The 25,065-nt window shown below is 42.2% G+C and overlaps 1 protein-coding gene across 19 annotated transcripts in view; it reads right to left on the bottom strand.

The window, feature by feature from the left end:
* ARHGAP26 (Rho GTPase activating protein 26) overlaps positions 1-25,065 on the bottom strand; it is a 519,008-nt gene that overhangs the window by 319,728 nt on the left and 174,215 nt on the right. For all 19 annotated transcript variants that reach the window (XR_002522958.2, XR_004184011.1, XR_004184012.1 and 16 more), the window contains 5 exons: positions 21,966-22,076; positions 14,331-14,435; positions 12,698-12,827; positions 8,334-8,434; positions 6,303-6,397 (listed from right to left, as the gene is read on the bottom strand). Coding sequence is in view for 13 of the 19 variants with exons in the window: in XM_031666806.1 (XP_031522666.1) it covers positions 6,303-6,397; positions 8,334-8,434; positions 12,698-12,827; positions 14,331-14,435; positions 21,966-22,076 (542 nt within the window). In the remaining 6 variants the exon portion in view is untranslated. The remainder of the gene's footprint in view (positions 1-6,302; positions 6,398-8,333; positions 8,435-12,697; positions 12,828-14,330; positions 14,436-21,965; positions 22,077-25,065) is intronic.

Raw genomic sequence — 25,065 nt, 5'->3', positions numbered from 1 at the left:
TCACCTCAACTTCTGCCTTCGTGTTAACATGGTATCTTCTCGTGTACACGTCCATCTCTGGGTCCAAATTTCCCCTTTTCACAAGGACAATGGTAACATCGCATTACGGCCCACCCTAATCACCTGATTTTAACTTGATTATCTCTATAAAGTAATCTCCAAATAAGGCCACATTTTCAGATACTGGGGATTAGGACTTCAGCATATGATTTTGGCAGGGACACAATTTATAACAAGCGTCTGCTAGGAAATTTTTTAAAACTATCCTTTGGAGCATGTTGTGGCAGTACAACACAACTACTACAAGCTACATTTATTTAAAAACATATCAATTTTTTTTTTTTCTTTTTTGAGACGGAGTCTCACTCTACTGCCCAGGCTGGAGTGCAGTGGTGCGATCTCAACTCACTGCAACCTCCACCTTCCGGGTTCACTCCATTTTCCTGCCTCAGCCTCCTGAGTAGCTGGGACTACAGGCGCCTGCCACAACACCCGGCTAATTTTTTGTATTTTTGGTAGAGACAGGGTTTCACCATGTTAGCCAGAATGGTCTCGATCTCCTGACCTTGTGATCCGCCCTCCTCTGCCTCCCAAAGTGCCGGGATTACATGCGTGAGCCACTGCGCCCAGCTGCCATGTCATATTCTCAATGCTAGAGTCTTTAAACTGAATTTCAAAAGAAATCAGAAGGAACCTTCAAAGAATCATTATATCGATTGGATTGACATGATACCTTGATCCAAGCAAGTTTTTGGGTTGAGATTGAAGAAATACAAAGAATTTCTACTAACTTTAGCTTTTCAATGTTGGGAACAATGAAATTCTTTGAGGGAAAGGAGAGATATGAAGAGCTAATATTAGTCTGTGAAACATTTGCTCCATGTAATCCCAGGGTCCTCAGTAGTTCAGGTTTGAACTTCCCCCCCAAAAACTAGTTCTGAAGAAAAGGAAGGCACTAGAGAAAAGAAACCAAATGAGATGTGGCCTCTGAAATCATGTAGAAGCCAATACGAAAGGGTGTGGACACAGAGACGAGAGCATAGGTCTACTTTTTAGATATCAAAGGTAAAAGAACTTAGATATATAAGAATTAAAAGTAGAGTTCTAGAAATGTATTTGGTTTTAAAAAGGATCCTTGGCTGGGCACGGTGGCTCACACCTACAATCCCAGCACTTTGGGAGGCCGAGGCAGGCGGATCACCTGAGGTCAGGAGATTGATATCAGCCTGGTAAACATGGTGAAACCCTGTCTCTACTAAAAACAGAAAAATTAGCCAGATGGGGTGGCACACACCTGTAGTTCCAGCTACTCGGGAGGCTGAGGTAGGAGAATTGCTTGAACCCGGGAGGCAGAGGTTACAGTGAGCCAAGATCACACCACTGCACTCCAGTCTGGGCGACAGAGCAAGACTCTGTCTCAAAAATATAAAATAAAATAAAATAAAGTAAAGTAAAGTAAAATAAAATAAAATAAAAAAGAAAAGAAAATGAATCCTTGACATATAAAGTTCAAGAACCACAGATGTAAATCCCATTGACCTGGATTAACACTTAATGTGATTTCCAGCTCATTCATCAAAGAACGACCACAGTTTTCTGTAAGACTTACATGTCAGGGATTTGAGGATTAACAAACTGACAGCAATGTATTGTCATACAATGAAAACAATTAGCTGACAAGTGATACTACTGCTAGGATATCTCCTACTTATGCTAGTCGTCCTGGATTTAAAAAAAAAAAAAAAGAGTGTCACCTTAAAAATAAAAGGTGGAGCCAGGGACAGTGACAGTGGTGCACCCATCTTCTCAACTGCTCAGGAGCTGAGGTGGGAAGACTGCTTAACCCCAGGAGTTCAACTCCAGCCTGGGCAACATGAGGAGATCCCACCCACCTCTAAACAAATAAATAAAAGTTGGAAGAAAAGGTGTACAGAAACCAAAAAAACCATTCATGGAACACCTACTCAGTGCCACGTGCCTGTCACTATGCTCTATCACATTGCCTCTCTTAATTTAGTCACATGAGGACTTTCTGAAGGTCACAGAGGAATAGATGTAAGAAGAGAGGCAAGTTTGCTGCTTCAGTTCATTGTACTTTACATTGTACAGTTTCACTCTAGTTTATAATGCCAAATGCAACTGACAGGGTGCCAATAGCACTTCCCAGATTTCACAGCCTGAAAACTGGACACTGCGGTGTCTCTGAAACGCAACCACCAACAGCTCTGATCTCATCACTGGAAAATGTTTCTAAAATATCTGAAGTTTGGGCCAGGTGTGGTGGCTCACGCCTATAATCCCAGCACTTTGGGAGGCCGAAGCAGGTGGATCACCTGAGGTCAGTAGTTTGAGACCAGCCTGGCCAACATGGCGAAACCCCATCTCTACTAAAAATACAAAATTAGCTGGACGTGGTGGTGCATGCCTGTAATCCCAGCTACTCAGGAGGCTGAGGCAGGGGAATTGCTTGAACCCAGGAGGCAGAGGTTGCAGTGAGCCGAGATCACGCCACTGCACTATGGCCTGGGCAACAGAGCAAGACTCCATCTCAAAAAAAAAAAAAAATCAAAGTCTTGAGGTACCAATGTGCCCTGGAACAGGCTCCTGTGAACCTCAGTTCAAATCCCACCTTAGCCCTGAGTAAACGGCCTCTCCCCTCTACACTGCAGATTCCTCAGCAGCATGGGAATAACGGAGGACCCACCTCCCTGGGTTGTAGTGAGGATGACACAAAACAAGGATGAAAGTGTTCAGCTTACAGGAAATGCTCTGATACTACCAGTTGCCTCACTCCTCCTCCATTTTCACATCCTTTAAAAAGGCAGGGGTTTGATTTTGGTGGCTGTTTTTGCCTTTTGCCTGGTCAAGTAATCTGTCTCAGAGACTAGAAATCACCTTTCCTAGTAGTGACACTCTCCTCCTCCATACAGGTAAGCATTCCGCTCCTTAGTAAAGGAGCCTGAATTTGTTTTGTTTTGTTTTGCTATAGTTGCTTGTTGTGATTTTTCAAATTAGGAAAATGTTTTCATGTGCGCTGATGAAACTGTATTGTGAAACACATTGTATTTAACATACCAAGTAGTAGTAAGAATAAAGGACAACTAAAAAGCTTGAAAATATGGATTTCAGGGTCTCAGTCCCAGAAAGTTGAACTGGGTGGGTATGGGGCAGGCACCAGGAATCTGTAACTGAGTGCACGTGGTTTTCACCACAGTAAAATAGGTTGATGTAGGGTAATCAACTCACAATACTGACCTCCTAGGATACCACCTCCTAAAGGCTACAGCTTTTGTTACAAAATAACTTGATATATCAGCATTAAGTATAAAGGATAAATGTATTCAATCTTAAAAATCCATAAAATCCCATATTCTAAGTCACATAATTCACACTTTAACATGTATTTGTATCTTGATAGAAGAAAACATTACTAGTCACTACATAAATGTTTGTGTATTCTCCACTTAACATACTCTGGGAGTATCTCAAACCCTTATGCGGTTAAATGTAACCATCCCCTCTTTCACTTCCACATTTCCCAGGTGCTAAACTTGCATTTTGACCCTCTGCCTCTCCGGTCCAGCAGGTGGAGCTGGGGAACCTGTGGAAGGCAGGACAGCAAGGCATCTAGCAGCAGTTGCCTCCTTGCTAAGGGACGCTGGTGAAAAAGGAAAGTATAGTAGTCTTCTAGAGAAAAGGATTCTGGGCAGAGTTCCCAGGGATGCAGCTACCCAGCGCATGAAAATGCCTTTTCCTTCTCTACCTGGGCCCCCTTCTAAACACTGAGGGAAAAAAACAGAAAGGCACTGAGGTCAAAAAAGGAAAAAGGAGGAAAATCCTGCTGTACTCTAACCTAAATATTTGGGACCTGTATAGAAATCTGAGAGGAGGTGTTTCCTAGGCGGTCTACTCACCTCCTGTCTATTAAGAGGAGATTCAGGCCAGGCATGGTGGCTCATCCCTGTAATCCCAGCACTTTGGGAGGCCAAAGTGGGTGGATTACTTGAGGTCAGGAGTTCAAGACTAGCCTGGCCAATATGGTGAAATTCCGTCTCTACTAAAAATACAAAAAAACTAGCCGGGCGTGGTAGTGCATGCCTGTAGTCCCAGCTACTCAGTAGGCTGAGGCAAGAGAATCACTTGAACTTGGGAGGCAGAGGTTGCAGTGAGCTGAGATCGTGCTATTGTACTCCAGCCTGGGTGACAGAGCGAGACTCCATCTCAAAAAAGAAAAATAAAAAAGAGGAAACTCAGCACCCTCATCTGAACCATGACCGAAATCCCTCCATGCCATGCAGAGGGAACCAGGGACAGAAACTCAGGAGCAATCGACTCGCAAGCCCACTCAGTATGCTGAATGTGACACATTCACTCTTTGCTTATAATTGGGACATGCACAGCTGTTGTGGGAGTCATAAAGGAGGAAAGGTGCTAGGAAGTGCTGGCAAGGGTGGAAATAAGACGGAGGTGCCACAGTGAGCTTTACTCGCGTAAAAAGCCACTCTCCATAACTGCTCAGGAAACTTCTGAAGATGAAAACACAAAAATAATTTGGCTTCAGAAAGCAAATTTGGGTTTGTTTTCAATCTGACAGAGCGCTGCAACACAAGGCATGCTCTCTTCAAAGCAGCTCTGCGGCAGACGGTTCTCTCTAGGAACCGTGCATTTGACGGGCATCACAGGTGGCTATACTTCCATGCAAACAGATCTTCTGAACCTCCTTCAAGGATGCCAATAATATGAATTCCCTTCAATCACATGCTTAGAAAAGAGAAAAGAGATGCTTAAAGCACCAAGGTTTAGGATTTGTTTAAAACCAATAATAACCAAATTTAGTTTGGGGAAGGCTGTTTGCAATTCCCCTTTGCTACTCCAATTCAACCTATCCCCCGACCCCATCCCATGCTGTTCTTCTTTATCTTCCCCTCTCACACCTCTACACACAGTAAAGGATATGTACTTCTCTGTGTTTAGAAGTGAAATATCATGTCTGGTGAGCATGCAGGACAAGCTAGTTAGCAAAAAAAGAGTAACAGCTAATACTTGTTGAGCACTTATTATCTGCCCCTCTGCCAAGCATCTTACATGCATTATTTCCCTGAATCCTTATAACCATCCTGGGAACTTCATTTTCCAGATGAGAAAATCAAGGTTCCAAAAGATTAAGTAACTTGCTCAAAGTCACACGGCTACCAAGCAGCAAAGTCAAAATTTGAACCCAGGTTGTCTGGCTTCAGAGCCAAAGGTGTAATGACTAAATTGCTTAAGAGATGCAGTTAGTTTCCATGAACTTCTGATACAGGCTAAGAGGGCATGCTCTCTCCATGGGAGGCCTAACGGCCTCCAGCAGCCCTAGCAGCCTCCAGCGCAGAGTAGACACCTGCCAGAAGAAGGCAGTGCACACCTGCCAGTGCACAAGGAGCACACCCCAGGTAGTACTCAGTCTCAGGATGCCACAGAGCCAGAGAAAGGTGGCCACAGGTGAACTTCCCAGGGAGGGGTAAGTACTGGCTTGATGAAATGGTATAGTGTTTTTTTAACAAAGGAGAGAGATTAAATGGCATTATACGGAGCATCATGCTGAGATTTAAGGATCTTGGTGCTAGCATTCCTGATCTTGAACAGGCAGCTCAAATAAGCTTAACACGTGGGTTTCATTGAAAAAATTAACCTGTTGCCAAGTAAAGTGTTTCAAAGAATTGGAATGTTGTCAAACTAGCTTAAAACCACGAAATGGTACAACTTAATGAGAGACTATAAATCTTGAGGAATACAACACATGGCTCTCTCTCCAAAAAATTGTGATTTCACAAGTGGTTTGGTGTCTTTCCTGGGCACACACACACATTGGTAGGTGAAATGTAACTAAAAGCTGTTTTTTTATTTGAGAAAAATTTCTTCCATTCCAATGCCTTTTGAATCATTATACTAACTTTTTCAGTTAAAAAAAAATTTTCAAATAGCTGATACAATCATGCTAAATAGTTTTCTTTAAAAGTCTACTCAACCTCCTGGAGATATAACAACATTTCTGAGCATGAAAGCACTAACATTAAAGTAAAACAAAACCAAGCCAGTGATTCAGTGCTGAATCCAAAAGATAGACAGGCAGGCTCTAATGATTCTCGCAAACCAGCAATGGCCTGGATCCAGCACCCTGGACATAGATGAAGGGATGAAGAAGGAAAGGAAGGAGGGAGGGGGAGAAGGGGAAAAAAGCAGAAAGCTTTGACTGAAAAGAAAATGTAAGATATAGAAATTCAGCTCTACTGGCTCCTGAGAAAAGCGTGCTAGCTACTCACCTGTCCACTGCTTCCACATCAAAGCAAAACCTCTTCTCAATGGAATCTGTTTTCCGCCGTGTGCAGGATTTGAGGGTAACTGATTCATCTTCTCCCTAGTGGGAACACACAGGCTATCAAGATGAGGCCAGAATGGGAGCTCTACTCCTCTCTAGGACACACATGACCTGTAAACAGGAGCCATCATTTCATCTTCTCAAATCTGAGTGCTCATGACCATGGGCGGTGGAAGGGTGACTATAAACCTTTCCAGGAAAAAGCCTCATGCAGCTTACATTTGTACACCATATTAGACTTGGACCCAAACATCTTTAGTATGGGTGGATCATGATGGCACTGCATCAGTCCACAGCAGATAAACGAGTGTGGATATTGTTTTAATTTGCAGGTTTCATAAGAGTAGAAGAAGACGGTTTCCTCCCAATTCTGAGCTTCTATGATCTTGGGTTGGTCATCACTTCTCCAAGAAAACCTTCCCAGACCAGAACAAATATCACCAGTACGTGTTCACAAAGCACCATGTACCTTTCCCTCCATCACAGCACTGACCATAGCTGAAACTGTGCATTGATATAGGTGATGAATACAATAATGTCTCTCTCTCCATTAGACCACAGGACCCTGAGAACAGAGACTGGGTCAAATTTTGCTTATTCTTGTCTCCTGAGCCCAACTGGATCCTAGAAACAGTAGCTGCTCAATAAATACATTTTAACAACTTTACTGACATATAATTAATGTATAAGCTGTACATGTTGAACTGTACAATTTATAGATGTTGATGTCATATACATCCATGAAACCATCACCATGACCAAGCCAGCAAATAATTCCATCATGCCCAAAAGTTTCCTTGTATCCCTTGGCAATCCATCCCTCCTCCCAGTACATCCCCAAGCAATTGCTGAATCTGCTTTCTGTCACTACACATTAGTTTGCATAGTCTATAATTTTATATAAATGGAACTACACAGTATGTGCTCTTTTTGTCTGGCTTCTTTCACTTAACATAATTGCTCTGCTATTCATCCATGTTGTTGTGCATATCAAGGGCTTATTTCTTTTTATTGCTGAGTAGTATTCCATTGCTCAACTGAATGTGACAATTTCATCTCATAGCACTACTTTATACCCAGAAACACAGAAGTTGCTGTCCCTGATTTCTTCTTACTGTCACTTAGGAATTTGTTAGGATTTCTGTTTCCCCTGCCTCTGTCAATCTTTTTTATCTAAACTAATGGGAGAAATTAGCAAGCTTGCCTGTTTGTTGAAATAACAGAAGTGTAGCTACATAAGGTAAAACTTAACCACCCACTAATATCAGAATAGCAAACAAAACACAGAAGGCCTAGGAGGAGACAGTTTATATTCACAGGCCTTACATCTATTGTCTTCCATTGAATAGCAAAGATTAATTTCTCAGACAGAACTGCTCTGTATCTGGCCAGCTCGAGCTGCTTCAGACCCTCCTTGTTCTAGCTCTAGCTACCATCTGCTTAGCACCTTGTGAGAAACCTCAAGCCTGAACCACCTATCCAAATGCCCCCTGAATACCTGACCCACAGAAATGATGAGAAATACTAAAATGATTGGTGTTGTTTTAAATATTGCTAAGTTTTGGGGTGACTTGTTACACAGCAATAAGTAACCAGGACATCTATACTGCCACCGGCAGCTCTCCAGGTGTCAAGTGGGAGTGGGATTGAATCAGTTTCACAGGATGAGGTCATCCAGTAATTTTTAGCATATAAAAATATTCGACATGCTTGATATTGTATATATGTGAAATACAAAAATATTTCTTAATTGCAGTTCCTAATATAACTTAGAGCTAAGAGTAATCATCTTATTTTAGCAATTCTTCAGCCTCTTAGGCTTCCTAGAACTACTGTATAAAATTTTTTTAAATTATTAATTTTAAATTTATAATGAAACATAAATGTAACACTGGAGGTGTCACTTTATACATGCATTATAATCATTATATGTTAGCCAAGCAAATCAAGCACCAAATTTTAAAAATGAACTCACCCCTTTTCCTCCTGACTTTTGGTCAAATGGTACCATGGTGATTTGTTTGGAATCCCGTTGATATGTACAGTAGTGCTTCACCCAAGAAGTTCCAAAGTGACCTGCAAGGTAATATTTCCCATAAAACATCTATACATTCCACTCTATGCTACACATCATGAGCTGGAAAAACCACAACCCATAATTCATAATGCTCATCTACCCTTAAACTATTTTAGGAGTAATATATTCTCTACATCAGCTAGAATGAATAGTCAGAAATCTGATCCCACAAGCTCAAATGAAACCAACCCAGGGATTTCCCCCAGGGACCAAAGAAGGCTGTTTCCCACTACTGCTACATCCAGTGGGTCTTAAAATACAAGGGAAGTAAAGGTTCCCTGGGGAAATTAATCCACGTTCCCATCATCAAGCCCCAACTGAAGTTTCCACTCTCTTCGCTGACAGGAGTAAGAAGATTGAGGAGAGAACGCAGAAAGGCTCCTCCAAGTGCTTGTGACCATTCCCATCTGTTGCGATGACATCATGCTTCCCACACAGCTGCTCTGTGACTCTGTGCACAGACATCAGGGGTTCTGACCTACTTCCAAACCCCAGACTTACTTTAGCAGAACTCAAGAAGATCTGAAAAGCCGACAAGGAGACCTCAGAGACACCAGAGATGCAGAGTGGAAGTGACTATCAATGCCCAGATGTAACCTATACGGAGTAAGTCCCTCAAGATTAGTATGTCACCTCAAGAGGGAGGTGCCATGCAGTCATGTTCTAGTCTCTGATTTTACTCAGTGCTCAGCCAATTACTTGAAACGACAAAGCACTATTACAGGAAGAAGGCATTAGTCAGCCTGCAAAGGACTTCAACCAATACTAGTTTTAGATGCTTATGGAGATCACACAGCAGAACTGGCAGACATTTAATAATTATTAATGGTGTGGCATGACTGCCAACTACAAGTATTACATGTCATTTAGTAAACTAAAAAACAATACAGTAAATGTTTCCACTGGGGCATCAAGGACAAATGACAATACAAACCATCTTAGTGTATTCTTATGGACTAGGGAAAAAATTCCAGCAATGGAGCAACACAAAGATTCCCAAAGCACTGTATCTTGGACAACTTGAGCATCAAGATAAATAAGGATAGTGATAAATTATAGCCTCCTGAACAAAATAGGAACCCGTAAATCCACACTGACAATGGAAAGACGGAAAATGGATGGACAGATGATGGATAGATAGATAGTAGGAAGGGAGGGAGGGAGGGAGAGAGGGAGGGAGGGAAGGAAGGAGGGAGGAAGAAAGAAGAGCAGGACTCTTCCTTATGTAAGTACACTGAATGGCAACTATTAAATGTGGGGGGGTTGGTGGAACTGAGAAGTCACCAGGCAAGCTCAGGCAAGGATTGTCAATGGATGCTAAATCTATGGAGGTAAAGCGTGATAAGGAGAAGGATATTTACATGATCTTAAGGTGTTACCTTCAGATTGCTAATTAGTTACAAGGGGAAAATAGTGACTGTATAGTGGAGAAATCAGACAATACCTTGACTGGGTGATCAAAATTTACATCACCACTGAGGGGCAGATCAACACCACATGTGTCCAGATGTGGCCCCGGAGAACTCTTATGTAGGATTATCTGACCAGGGATGCATATTCCAGATCTAATCATGAAGAAACACCAGATAAACCCATGCTGAAGAAAACTAAAAAGGAACTGGACTGTGTTGTTCAAAAATGTCAATGTCATGAAAGACAAAGAAAAGCTGGAGAACTGTTCCAGATTAAAGGAGACTAAAGTCATGACAACTAAACGCCGTACTGGAGAACAACAAAATGCTTTAGAAGGCCATTATTGGTACAACTGGCAAAATTGGAACACGGACGGTAGTTCAGATTAAATATTGTACCAATGTTAAATTTGTTATCAGGTTGGTGCAAGAGTCATTGTGATTTTAGCCATACTTTTAATGGCAAAAACCATAATTACTCTTGCACCAACCTAACAGATGTGTTTACATAAAAAGAATAACTTTTATTCTTAGAAAATACTCACTACTGAAGAAGCATGCTATATGGAACCATATTCTCAAATGACTCAGAAAAAAGTGTGGATGTGTATGTGTGCAAGTCTATGATGCACATACTCACACACCCACACAGAGAGGGAAGGAATGATATAATTGTGGCTAAATGTTAAAAACTGGTACACTGGGTAAAGGGTTTATGGTTGTTCCTTATACCATTCTTGCAACTTTTCTGTATGTCTGAAATTATTTCAAAATAACAAGTTATAAAAAATTTAAAATTAAAAAAAAAGTGCTATATCCCCATCATGTGCTCTGGACTGTGTTAGGGAACAAAAAAGTGTTCTCATGATAATTAACACACTAATGTTGAAAGAACATGTGAAGTGTCTGAATAAAAGTGTGTGATGTAATATGAGAGTGCAAAAAAGCAACATTGATTTTATATATGTAAGTGAATGATATATTAACAAATCAAGTATTGTGGTAGACTTTGAACTATATTTTTAGACCCCTAAAATTTTATATTTTCAAGTAGACCTAAAACCTTTTGCAGGGACCTTCTTACTGGGCAAAGAGAGAATCACTTTGTATTCAGGTATATATGAAACACACAATTAAATTAGTTACATTTCTTATAAACCTCAACAGGTTGATCCCTGTAAGAATAAGGAATGTAATCCTCATCACAGCCAATACCTCCAACACCACTACTGCCCCACTGTTCCCAGGAAACTTAGGTCCAAACAAATTTTTGAGTAATTACTAAATAGAATAATTAGTGAAACCAAGTATTTCTATTCTATTCCATCAGGAAGCTATTAGGAATGAAGACATCTGCCTAACTCTACATCAAGAGAAGGACATGAAAGAACACAAAACCTGCAAAAATCTGGAAAGACCAATGTTCTCTACCAAGAAAGCAGGGTAGAGGACTAAGAGAAGAATTACCCATTAAAGAAAAAACATTCACTGTCTTTCATTCCTAGCATTGCATACATGAATTCAGTCTGAATGTGCTACCCTAAACGGCACGGCCCCATCACAGAGCCTTTCCCCAGCCGTAAGGCATGAACTTGTGAGTCATCGCTAAAATGTCGATGTTAGCAGCACCTGGCATTCCTTTCCTAGACATTATTGGCAGAGCAATGAGTATTCTTGGCTCTTTTTTTTTTTTCTTTTCAGAGACAGGGTCTTGCTCTGTCACCCAGGCTGGAGTACAGTGGTGGCGATCTCAGCTCACTGCAGCCTCTACCTCCCGAGCTCTTATAAACCTCAACAGGTTCACCCCTGTAAGCAATCCTCCCACCTCAGCCTCCCAAGTAGGTGGGACCACAGGTGCACACCACCACACCCGGCTAATTTTTGTATTTTTGTAGAGACAGGGTTTCACCATGTTGCCCAGGCTAGTCTTGAACTGTTGAGATCAAGCAATCCACCGACCTCAGCCTCCAAAAGTGCCAGGATTACAGATGTGAGCCACCACATTCAGCCTTCTTCCTGGCTCTTGAAGTGAGCCTTTGTTTCTACTTTTCATAAAATTCAGGTGTTGGAATGAAATGAGTTGAGGAGAAGAGGGAAAGGGCCTAAGTCATGATTGTGTGGGCCTTGCTGAAACAATGTCAAATGAAAACAGAATCACCAAGTATTAAGTCTACCAAAGGATACATTGCTGATAGACAACAGGGGCCTAGTATGCAAGACCTTTCCAAGGCCACTGTGCTCAGGGTATGGTATATAAAGCTGGACTAGGGGTATAGGAACCTCAAGAGAAGAGTAACACTAGAGAGAGAAGAGCAACCACAGAGCCTTAAGGAATTGCAGGTTCCCAAAGGAATTCCCATTCAGGCCTGGCGTGGTGGCTCACGCCTGTAATCCCAGCACTTTGGGAGGCCGAGGCGGGCGGATCACAAAGTCAGGAGATCGACACCACAGTGAAACCCTGTTTCTACTAAAAACACCAAAAAAAAAATTAGCCGGGCGCGGTGGTGGGCGCCTATAGTCCCAGCTACTCGGGAGGCTGAGGCAGGAGAATGGCGTGAACCCGGGAGGTGGAGCTTGCAGCGAGCCGAGATCGTGCCACTGCACTCCAGCCTGGGCGACAGAGCGAGACTCCGTCTCAAAAAAAAAAAAAAAAAGGAATTCCCATTCATAAAGAAAAAGTAGACAAGATTCTGTGGACATCATCTTTCCTTTTGGAAAGACGAACTATAAAATTGTTCTTGTTTATCCAAGCATGTATTTGCAGAAAGGCAGGCACTGTTGGATACACCCTCCACCTTCTAGGTAAGAGGCCTGAGTACATCGCAAGCTGTTGCTAGTCAAAGCACTCACGTTTCTCCTGCACGTAGAGGTATCCCTCCATGGTGTAGGGACTGATGGTCTTGTGCTCAAGGGGATTCTCCTTCATCTTTTTCATCAGTGATTCCACTTCTGATCTAGTGCCTTCAAAGCGATTTCTTGTCTAGGATGAAAATAATTTTATTCAAATCAAAGAAACGAAGTATCTGTTTTAACAATCCAGAGTATCAACCTAATAGAATCCTTAGATCTAAAATGAGATAAAGGACACTCCACCTTCCAGGAACTGGCCAAATACTCCCTTATAAGAAGTATGCTTTGGCCTTCAAGTCCTAAACCAGAATGACTCTCAAACTCTAGTGACCATCAAAATCACCCAAGGATCTTATAGAAAAATGCAAATGCCCAGCCCTCCCTCCTACAGATCAATGTAGCACCTCTGGACGCCAAAAAGTGTGTTTTACCATAAGCCTCCCAGGTGATTCTGATTCAGATGCTCTAGGGGTCTGTATGACTGAAGGACCTAGGCGTTCATTTCTCCAGCTGCCAGGAATGTTGCCTGCTGATGGCTCACAGATGAGACCCTCCTTAAAAGGGGAGTTCCTTCACTCAAGGTCGGCCTGCACCCAATGACTAGTCAAGGCTAGCGGAAAGGCAGAAGGGGTGGAAAGCCTGGTCCCCTTGCTTGTATTCAGGGCGACTGTGAAGGATCATCCCAGCTCCAGAGCCTCCCTTGCACTGAGACCTCTGCTGCATCTGCATCACAGCTCTATTTCCCCCTCTGCGAGTCCAGGTGCCCTCACTCTGTCACAGGTGTTTTTACCAGCACTGCCCCCACCTCCAGTAAGCCCGTTGCATGTCAGTCTTGATTTCAGAGCCTGCAATCTGAGAAACCCGGCCTAAGGGGAAGCCATGCTTTGTGAAACCTTTTCCAAGATTCTGCAACTTCCTGTTCTCTGAGACAACACTGACAACTATGTAAGCTCCAGGCTTCTAAAAGCCGTGCAGTACAACCCACATGGACACAAGATCACCTAAAGACAAGGAAAATACAAAGAATAACATGGTCCAATTCCACAGTGAAGAAGGGGGCTCAAGCCCCAGTAACTGCTAACCAAAAAGCCCTACGCAGGATTCTGTGCACCAAAAGATCCTGTGTTTAAAACTTGTGAATGCTGACCACGCTGGGAGTGAAGCACAGACTTGGATTTCCTGCCAGCCTTCCTAAGAGTTGGACAAGAGCACATCCTTTGAGCCGGAGGCCAGCATGTGTCCCCAACCCCCATCCCCAGAACACACACTCCACATGGTCTCATGTAGCCAGGCAGCTAGATGCATAGAATGGAGGCTGGGCTGGGCTGGGATTTCCACTGCCAAAGGAAATCCTGACTCTGATGCTACAGATGCTACAGATTTGAAACATAATCAGCAGCAGCACTTCCGAGAACATAAATAGGGCTTTGAAATAATGGAGAAGAGGATGATGGTCTAACTCAGAACCACCAAGTACTCTAGAAACGCCTGCTCCTAGCTTCCCTCTGAACCCAAGCAAGACCCACCCTCCTCATCTACATTCCAAGCCACCTGGATGGTTTCTATGGCAATCAGGCCCATATTTTGTTTTTCCTTAACCAGAGAAAGGAAGCCTGTCCCTATGCCCACTCACATTCTGTATGCTAATGGTTAACTGTGTCTTGAAGTCGCCGAAATCCTTGGCCAGTTCGTAACCATGGTGATAGAAAGTGAAGAGTCCTTGCAGGAAGGCCAGCAGCTGTAATGAAGGAAGAAAGGCAAAGGTCACATAACCAGGTTGAAAAGAGGTATTATGTAGCTGTATCTGAGCTCCCAACAGTGGGTTGAAAGTCTAAAATAGAGAATAATAATGGCTGACACTTAAAGAGCACCAATTGTGTGCCAGGCACTATGCCCTTCCATGCCCTGAGTGAGTACTCACAACCTCCTATGACCTAAGCACTACTGTTATCCCCATTTTAATAATGAGGAAGCAGGTTCAGAGAGGTTAAGAAACTTGCCCCAAAACACACAGGAAGTGGCAGCCAGAACTTGAAACCAGGTCTCCTTGGCACCAACACCCATGCCCTTGCCCTGTGGGCCTCACCACCTGCTGAGAACATCATTTCCTCAGAAACCAAAGACCAGGGTTCTGACTCAGTTTCCCTCTAGTACATTTGTAGTATCAGATTATTACACAGAAGAGGAAGGGAGAAAAGGAAGTGGGGTGTCCTGAGTCTGCAGTCTAACAGGCAAAGTCAAATCAAAGAAAATCATCTAGATTATACTTCAGCTGAAGTGCGTTTCTGTGCTTTCCCCAAACTACTCAAAAGTAAACACTATGGATTCCTTTGGTAAAATATTTCCATGTTCCCACATTTTCACTTACGGTGGTTTCCCTAAATTCTCAATTAAATCCCTCAGGCTAAAAGGTAAGCCCATTTCATTGTTTAGTCTTGTCTTTAGTGAATGGTGAAAACATCTGTTCACCACAATGCTCACCACATGCCTTCATATACTTAAAAACTATTAATGTCCCCACCCTGAGCCCCTGCCAGCCTTCATTTCTCCAAACTAAATAAACAACGTTCCTGTGGTCTTTCCTCTCGGAGCTTACATCTAAACCTCACTGTTGTTATGCTTTCCTGGCCCCTTCTCAAGTTCTACACATCTTCCCTCCCTTCCAAACTTCAACCTGAAGAAAGGATTATAATAAAAGCCCGAACAAGATTTAGGAAGGACCAGCGCCTCACCTCTATCACAAGCTCAGCTCCGTGGCATTTGGGGACTATTCCATTCACTTTGGCTTCTGAAGGCTGACCCACATTTTCTGAGGGGTCCACTCTGACCTCCCTGACCTGCCATACCACCTTATTCCAAGACACATTTGCTGTATTTTACATTGTGGTCTTCAGATTTTCAGTTCCTAAATGAATTTTTTTACTTATTAAACATTACTTATTATGTAAAACAAAATTACTTTACTTACTAAACATAATCCCATCCCACTTATTTTCACCTAACTCTCCTTTTCTGAGAGGCAGCCCTAATAAGTGACAGTAAAGGAATCTCATCCCGCCCACCCTCCCCCTACTCTCTCATCTTGTTTGCAGTAGGAATAGTAAGCACAAAGGTATACAGCACTGGACCTAAACTCAGAGGCCAGGCCAGCCCGGTTTAATTGAAGAGCCGGGCACTGTGAAGATAAAACCCAGATTATGACAATATAACCTTTAACTTCCCATTGCCATTGTCCCCGGCCCATCTATCCCCTTAGATTCTCATGGATGGTGCAAGAGTGGGCATTGCTGGGTCCTCTGGCTATAAAACTATCCGGTGGCACCATATACAGACCCCTAACTAAATCAGTGAATAAGTGTTAAGCCCCATCAAGTCACTAGAGACTGAAAATGAATGCTTTTCTTCAAAGATGGCCGAAGGCTCTGGGCTTACTCCATACAAAATTATTTTGTTGAGAGGAAGACCCATACCTTTCCTTCTAGATGGCTCCAATAATAGAGGAGAAGGGGCTCGTCTGCCAAACCTAGTCGCAGCATTCACAATGAAAACTGTTGTCCCTCTTCTTATCTCTGCTCTCCCTGCTGTCTGCAAATGCTCTGCCCCATTGCCTTTCCAAGGCATGACACCACCCTTAACTTGAGAATAACGCAGAAGATAAGCAGCTAATTCCAAGGTCATTCCTCCTATTAACTATGATTTATCGTTCACTTACAGTAAACAGAGCCTCTCTTGCTCAGGGTAATTAAATATTCTCAAATAGCTCACCAAGATGCCACCTGGGCATACCCGCAAGTGCTCCCCAAAGGCAGGAAGTTAACTAATATTTATTTTGTTTTTCCTCCTTTGGTCTCATGCCTTGATTGTCCATTTTACTAAGGGAAATGACTCCTTAGCATGTTGCTATTTTTGGCCCACTTCCCCCTTGCTTCTCCCCTCACAGCACCTTTTCTCTCCCCTACCCCCAACACTATATGAACCTCTGAACCATTACAAAGTGGGAAATGAAAGTCCACTCCTCAGGGGGCAGGATGAAGCCCACGGGACTCCAGAGGTGGGGGAGCTGTCTGCTTCAAAGAAATGCTTCTACCCAAACACTAGGAGGAAGAACTTGCTGCAGTCCCACCTGGTTATCAAATAAGAGGGGTCAGCTGTCCATGGAGCAACCACAACATCGCAGCCTGACAAAGGAAAGATCTTTCCCGCCTCCCTGTGCCTCCTTCTCCATCCTTGTTATCCTAAAAGAATACCATAAGCAAAACCTATTCCTACTTCCTAGCTGACAACATAATTTATTTTTTTCATTTTAAGAAGCAAAAATCTAATTGTCCAAGTTAATGCTGGCTGCATCGTTCTGGATTGTCACCATTCACAGAACAGACCTACTTTACTGGGTTGAACTGTGTACCCCCAAAAAAGATATGTTGAAGTCCTAATACCTCTGAAGGTGATTTTACTTAGAAATGGGGTCTTTACATGGGTATTAAAGTTAAATGAGGACATCAGGGTGGGTCCTAGTACTTTTACAAGGATGCCATATCTGGTGTCCTTAGAAAGGTGAAAATGTGGACACAGAGACATGCATGGCCATGTGAGGACAAAGGATTGGAGGGAGGCATCTATAAGCCAAGGAATGCCAAACATGGTCACAAGCCACGAGAAGCTAGAAAGAGGAAAGGAAGTGTCCCCTTTCACTGCAGGTTTCAGAAGGATCTTGGGGCCAAAATCTTGACTTCAGACTTCTAGGCTTTAGAACTGTGAGGCAACAGATTTCTGTTGTTCCAAGATACCCAATTTGTGGTACTTTGTTACAGCAGCCCTAGCAAACTCATACAGCTACCAAGAATCATCCACACAGGCAAGAAAGGGAAGAGCAGCCAGTAGAGTGGTGAAAAGCTGAGGGGGCTAAGCCATGTAACTCCCTTTAACTCATCTTTAACAGGAGGATAACAGTGATTTTTTACTACTGCACAGAGTTATAGTGAAGATTAATTCAGATCATCCATGTAATGGGCTTAGTACAGGAGGGCTGTCAGGAGATTCTTGGCAAAAGAGAGAGAAAGAATCAGACTGATGTGTCAGAAGATGCACTCTGGTCCAGGCCAGACTGGAGAAGGGGGAGGCCCAGGGCAGAATGCAAAGTCCAAAGGAAAGAATGAAGACCTGCAATGGGACAGAAGCAGAGGGAAAGGAGAGGAAGAGACACAGCACCAAGAAATATTCAGGATGTAAAACTCAGAGGATGCAGTGCCTAATGAATATGGAGAATGAGTTCTCTGCTGCACTAGCTAACCTTCAATTATGAAAACTCAGGGAACAGAGAGAATGTGGCTTCACCTTCATAGAGTCAATATGTCATTATCTGCAATCCAAATCTCAGGAACATTTAGTACTGTGACAAGAAAATTAAGGCTTCCAGTGCAAATATACACATACATATACATATATATACACACACACAGACACATATATATATACACACACATATATATATATCCCAGAAGATCTGATTTAGATCCCAGAAGTCTGATTTTTTTCTTCCTTGGGAACACTACAACTGTTTCTTTTTCTGAAGGTCAACAATATCCTGGTACTTGAAGTTACTTTCAAGAAACAAAGGAACACAGTCAATTTGCATAGAGGTCTCTTACATGACTGGAAGATTCCCTTGACTGTAACCAACTCAAATATGAATACCCACCCCAGCAATTTAGTTCAATAGACTTCTTGCTGGTTTCCTTTCCACCTGTAAGCAATCAAATGCTATTTCATAGAGATGAAGAATCAGACCCTTCCAGCTCTGCTATTTACTAGATATGATGTTGGACAGGTAAAGAAACTTCTTTGTTTCTATTTCTTCATCTGAAAATTGGGATAAAAACAGTTTTTACCCTTAGAGATGTTATAAGGTTCGACTGACATACTGTAGGTAAAGCGCTTAGCATGGTACATGACATGGTTTCAGTTAATATCATCAATGGCTATTTCATGTTCTTTCTTTGTATAATCTAGGCCAGTGGCTCAAACTGAAATGTGCAGCTGAATCACCTGGAAGGTTTACTAAACTACAGACTACTGGGCCCCTCCCTTAAATTTCAGGTCTGGAGTGAAGCCTGAGAATGTGCATGTCTAACACTGAGAATCACTGATCTCATCAGTAGCTTTTTCACTGTAGGAGTACCTTCTCCCAATCCCCAGCTCCTGAAGCCACTGACCTGCCTAGAAGCTGATGTGCAGAGACAGGAACTTCTGTAGAAAAGTAAAGGCCAAACATCTGAATCCTATATCCAGCCTCTCAACATTTAGTTTAACTTTGGGCAAATCCCTATTATTATCTCTTTGTCCTAACAAGAGACTGAAAATTTATTTTCATTAGCTCTCCAGGTTTCTCACTGTATGAACTGAAAAACATCTGCACACTGCAATGGTTATACTTTTAAATCCATCTGGCACATCTATAGCATCCATCCTGTCCAAGCTGTCACTGAACTCCTTGCTACCTTGGCTAGCTCTCTACTATACACATCTTGCTTCCCCCAGTGAGGCTGTGAGTGCCTCAGCCACAGCATCTGGGTTTTCAGCATTTTCTATGGTACTCAATAAATACATACTTTTAGATCTACCAAGATTGTTTATATTAAAACAGGTAGGCCCTGTTAATATTGGTACTTCATTCATTTGCTCATAAATAAAAAAAATTGCTAACTTTTTATTGGGTTCTAATCAGGTTCTGTTCTAAGTACCCCACATGGAAAAACACTCAGTCAATCCTCATACATCTTTATCAAGCAGGTGATATTACTATCCCCATTCTGCAGATGGGGAAAGTAAGGCTCAGAGAAATAACTTGCCCAAGAACACATAGCTAGTAAATGGCTAGGCTGGGATTTAAATTCAGGGAGTCTAGCTCTAGAATCCTTAACCATGATGCTACTACTTCTTAAAGTGAAAACTCCCTAAGACATGGACACACTACAACAGAATGCCAGGAAATGGAATGGTAAATCTTTAGAGATTTCTTTTCTCAAAAAAGAAGGAAGGAAGAGGGGGAGAAGAGACAAAAGAAGGAGAAGGAGGAGGAGGAAAACCCATTTAGATGAGCAAAGCTATCCAGCTGAGCCCAGCCTAAGCTGGCTGAACCTCACAGATGTGTGAGAAGTAAACATCTATTGTTGTGTGAGGTTTTGTGGATACCATTCAGCAAAAGCCAACAGATAAAATACCTGACTCACTAGGTACACCTACTGAGAGAGCGAAGTGGATAACAAAACACTCACCTCAAAAAAGCTGGATGGGCCAATTACAAAAAAAAACTCATCAAAAGCAAGCAAATTTGGAATAATATTAATCGAAGTATATATAAAGATTATTAGAAATGCACTGTTCTTTTTCTCCAGAAATTCTGGCAAAAGCAAATAAAATAATGCTAAAGGCAAATTCTGTGTGACAGCATTTGAATTCCTGCCCTGACCACAGGAAGCAAGTCTTCAGTAAACCTCTGCTTGAAAGGCCAGGGCTTGTGCTTTAAGCAGGAAAATCATTAAGGCAGCTTTATCTGACAACAGCTGTTCATACCTAACAGACCCTGCAGAAAGATGGGAATTTTTGACCTGGGACCTTGACTGAAACCACTGCTGGACAGGAAGTTGGGTCTAAGGTTTTAATATTCATATATGGAGACTGAAGTAATTGACGACATTAAGGAATCTGCCAAATGAGGTAGCTGGGAGTGGTATCCAGAAATTATATTTCTAGCATAGCAAATGATGTAGACATAAGGTTCCAAAGCCAGTTGGAATCTTTTTTTTAAAAAAAAGATGGAGTCTCACTATGTTGCCCAGTTAGTTGCCCAGGCTGATCTCAAACTCTTGGTCTCAAGTGATCTTCCTGCCTCAGCCTCCAAAAGTGCTAGGATTACAGGCATGAGCCACTGTGCCTGGCCACCAACTGGAGTCTTGATGAAACCACCAGCAAGTCTACATGCCTAAAAACATCCACCCCAAAAGTCTATAAATTAGACATGGGGTATAGAATGCTCTTTACTAGAAAGAGTGGCCATTTCTTTCAGTTTCTTATAGTTTTATTCTTATCCTTTCTTGGTCAGGCGCAGTGGCTCACACCTGTAATCCCAGCACTTTGGGAGGCCAAGAGAGGCGGATCACGAGGTCAGGAGATGGAGACCATTCTGGCCAACATGGTGAAACCCCGTCTCTACTAAAAATACAAAAATTAGCCAGGCATGGTGGTGCGTTCCTGTACTCCCAGCTACTCAGGAGGCTGAGGCAGGAGAATCACTTGAACCCGGGAGGCAGAGGCTGCAGTGAGCTGAGACTGCGCCATTGCACTCCAGCCTGCGGGACAGAGCGAGACTCTGTCTCAAAGAAAACAAAAGAAAAAAGAAAATTATCCTTTCTTAAATCTAGGTAGAGAATCTTATTTGTACAGAGATGCCAGGCTTGAGTATAAATCAGAGGCTGCATTTTGGCTGGAAAATCCACAGTCTGCAAGAGTTTTAAATTGAGGTCCACACACTATTTTGGTGTTTCCGTGAAGTCTTCCTGCTGTGGATTCTCCACACCAGTGACCCACCCAGTAGAGTGGAGTGGCACCACGTCCAAACGAAACCACAACCATGCTGGTGTGGCCTAAAGTCAGGCTTTTCCCACAATGCAATATTCATGTTCACTGGGACACTGTAAAAGTCCAAATTCCATCAAGGTCTACTCAGCAGAGTCTCTATGTTGCTCTGTTTATAACAAATCTATGTGAGAAATCCATATGAGAAACTTTATATAGCATCTTTTAATACCTGAATGGGGTGAGAAGGGGCTTTGAACCACGGGGTAAAAAGAGAAATGTACTATGTCTTTGGGTGACTACTACATCTGAATTATTTGAAGCAGAGAAGACGGGTGGGAAAGAGGAGGGAAGTTAAGGTATAATCACTATTTCATGGCAAGATAAAGAACTCCTCCCCTCTGGACTCCCATTTCCACTCCGTCCACCTGAAAATCATATGGCACATCACTGGGTAGCTAGAGGAAAGAATGACTGCTGGACGCTCTGTCTCCATTGCTGTGCGTTGTACAGGAATGGCTGCTGGGAAGAATCCAGGGCAGCCAGGCTGACAAAGCACTGATACTTACAGAAGGCACAGCATCAGGGATGCTCAACCTCTTCATCAACAACCTAGAGCATTTTGTAATCCACTACTAGTTAGAGTGAGAAATGAATGTTTGGGTACATCATTAAACCCTGAATATCTACTTACGGGCTCCACAAACTCAAACATCTTTCTCTCTTGGACTTCCTGCACCTTGAAGACATATTCCAGGGATACTTCATAGAAATGCTGCCGGACCAGGTCCACTTGGCTGTCTGCCTACAAACAAGATGGAATTTAAGAGAAAAATCAAGTCACTACCCAAGGATAGCATTCTGAAAGCAGATCAGAAAAAAAAAAATCTCTGGAGATAATTTTCAAAAACAAATCAAATAGCATTACACAGAAGAAGAACTATAGTAACCATTTCACTACGCAAAAGTATACTGAAACATCATGTTATACAACTTAAATACATATAATTTTTTTAAAACAAAACAAAAAGCTTTCTAATGAGATTATTGGTTTAAAAAGGTGAATGTATACAGGGAACTCAAACAACTCAACAGAAAAAAAAAAACCCCACAAATAATACCATTAAAAAGTGGGCAGAAGATCTGAACAGACATTTCTCAAAAGAAGACATACAAATGGCCAAAGGGTACATTAAAAAATGCTCAACATCACTAATCATCAGGGAAATGAAAGTCAAAACCAAAATGAGATATCATCTGAACCCAGTTACAATGGCTATGATCAAGATTAAAAGTAGCGAATGCTGGTAAGGATGGGGAGAAAAGGGAACTGATGGTGGGAATGTAAATTAGTACAACTATTATGGAAAACAGTATGGAGATTTCTCAAAAAGCAAAAAATAGTACTACCATATAATCCAGTAATCCCACTACTTGGTATTTATCCAAAGAAAAGGAAATCACTCTATCAAAGGGATACCTGTACCCCCATGTTTATTGCAGCACTAGTCACAACAGCCAAGATATGAAGTGAACCTAAGTGTTCAACGGATGAATGGATAAATACACACGCACGGACTGCTATTCAGCCATGAAAAAGAATGGAATTCTGCAGCAACATGGATGGAACTGGAGCTCATGTCAAGTGAAGGCACAGAAAAACTGATATCCCATGTTCTCATTCATATGTAGGTGCTAAAAAAGGGGATCTCAAGGAAGTAAAAAGTAGAATGATAGTTATCAGAGGTTAAGAAAGGGGTGGGAGTTGGGAGTGGTGGTTCATGCCTGTAATCCCAGCACTTTGGGAGGCCGAGGCGGGCAGCTCGCCCGAGGTCAGGAGTTCGAGACCAGCCTGGCCAACATGGTGAAACCCCATCTCTACTAAAAATAAAAAAATTAGCTGGGTGTGGTAGCACGCACCTGTAATCCCAGCTACTTGGGAGGCTGAGGCAGGAAAATCACTTGAACCCAGGAGGCGGAGGTTGCAGTGAGCCAAGATCGTGCCACTGCACTCCAGACTGGCAACAGAGCGAGACACTGTCTCAAAAAAAAAAAAAGGAGGGGGTAGGAAGGATGAAGAGAGGTTGCTTAATGGGTACAAAAATACAGTTAGATAGAAGGAATAAGTTCTAGTATTTCATAACACAGTAGGATGACTATGGTTAACTGATGTACGGTGTATATTTCATAAAAGCTAGAAAATATGAAATGTTCCCAACACAAAGAAATGATAAATGTTCGAGGTGATAGATACCCTAAATACCTTCATTTGATCATTACACCTTATAGGAATGTATCAAAATAGCATACATGCCCCATAAGTATGTATGATTACGTATCAACCAAAAAGGTAAGTGAGTAAGCCAAATGGACATCATATTAGCCCAAATAGTATGTCACATGTTAAAAGTAATAAAATCTAACAAACAAAAGAGAAATAAGAATAATGATAATGGTTACCTGAGCACTAACTTTGTGCCAGGAACCATGGCCATAGCTGTACCTATATTACCTTATTTAATTCTCATTAATTTTAATTATTTAATCTTCACTACATGCCTAGAAAAGACATATTATCTGTATCTCTAACATACAGGAAGAAAATATAATCCACTGACATTAAGGAATTCGACTAAGGTAACACAGCTAGTATAAGGCAGACCTGGGATTTCTGTCCTGGTGGATCTGCCCCTAAGGCCCTTGGATCATCCTGAAACCACCAGTCTCCACTGTCTCGCCATACCCTGGGGCAACTTGGGTTCCATGGGAGACAGATTCTTACAGTGAAAAAGAAATTCCTGCAGAGTCATCCTCATCCAGGCCTTTCTAATGCACAAAACAAACTGTCAGAGGGCAGGGAATCTCAGAAAAGGCCATGTTCACGGAAGTCCCAAATACTTTCTTTGCGATAAGAACAACAGTTTACTACAAGCAGAGACATTTCAACACTCCCTCTAAATTTCACTTCTCCCTCTGTGCAGGCATGTGTCCAGGACAGGCCAACGAGCGGGTACAATTAAACCACTGATCTGGGATCTGGCACCCAGGGAGAAACTCCAAGCGTGGAGTTGCAAGATGCTATGCTGGGAAGTACCTCAACTCTCACTATAAAGCTCTAAACCTTTCCTTAATGTGTCTGTGTCAACTCAATCCTTCAAAGCAGATAATCAAACTGAAAGCATATTTCAATGGCAAAACACTAAAGTGAATATATATTTTTAATATAAATGAATATCCTCCTAGTAAAACAAAACACTGTTTTCCTTAGAAATGACACAGTCAGAAACCATTCTACAATGCCCTTTACTAAGACACAGCTCCCAAAGGCATATTTCTTTGAGTGTTCCTTTGTCAACATTCCTACAGAAGAAACTCAGAACAGACCCTTACTTCCATTATACCAAATACAATATGCAACTTGGACAACTTAAGAGTTTAGCAAATCATCTATCCGTTCCACCATCATGAGTGAAAGAAATTTCCTTCCTGGAACTTAGAGCGTAGTAAAGAAAAGAGACATTAGCCAAGTAAGTAAATTAAGAGAAAACCACAAGCTCTGGTAAAACACAAGATGTTATAAAACACCCTGAAAGAATATATTCAGGTCTCTCACACTAGCAACTTCCTCCCACAGCGATGGACATTCTCATACTCAAAAGCCAGTCTGCTGAGTAACTGCTGGATCAAACTAATCTGAAAGGCTAAGACTGGGGGCATTTTCTAAGGCTCCCAAGCAGGGAAAAGAGATATCTGAGCACTGATAAATCTGTATTTGGAGACAGGTTTGAGAAGGT

The sequence above is a fragment of the Papio anubis genome, chromosome 5 (genome assembly GCF_008728515.1).
Source record: "Papio anubis isolate 15944 chromosome 5, Panubis1.0, whole genome shotgun sequence".
Classification (NCBI taxonomy): Eukaryota; Metazoa; Chordata; class Mammalia; order Primates; family Cercopithecidae; genus Papio; species Papio anubis.
The sequence above is the reverse complement of the archived record's forward strand: the minus strand, read 5'-3'. Positions and strand labels throughout refer to the sequence as shown.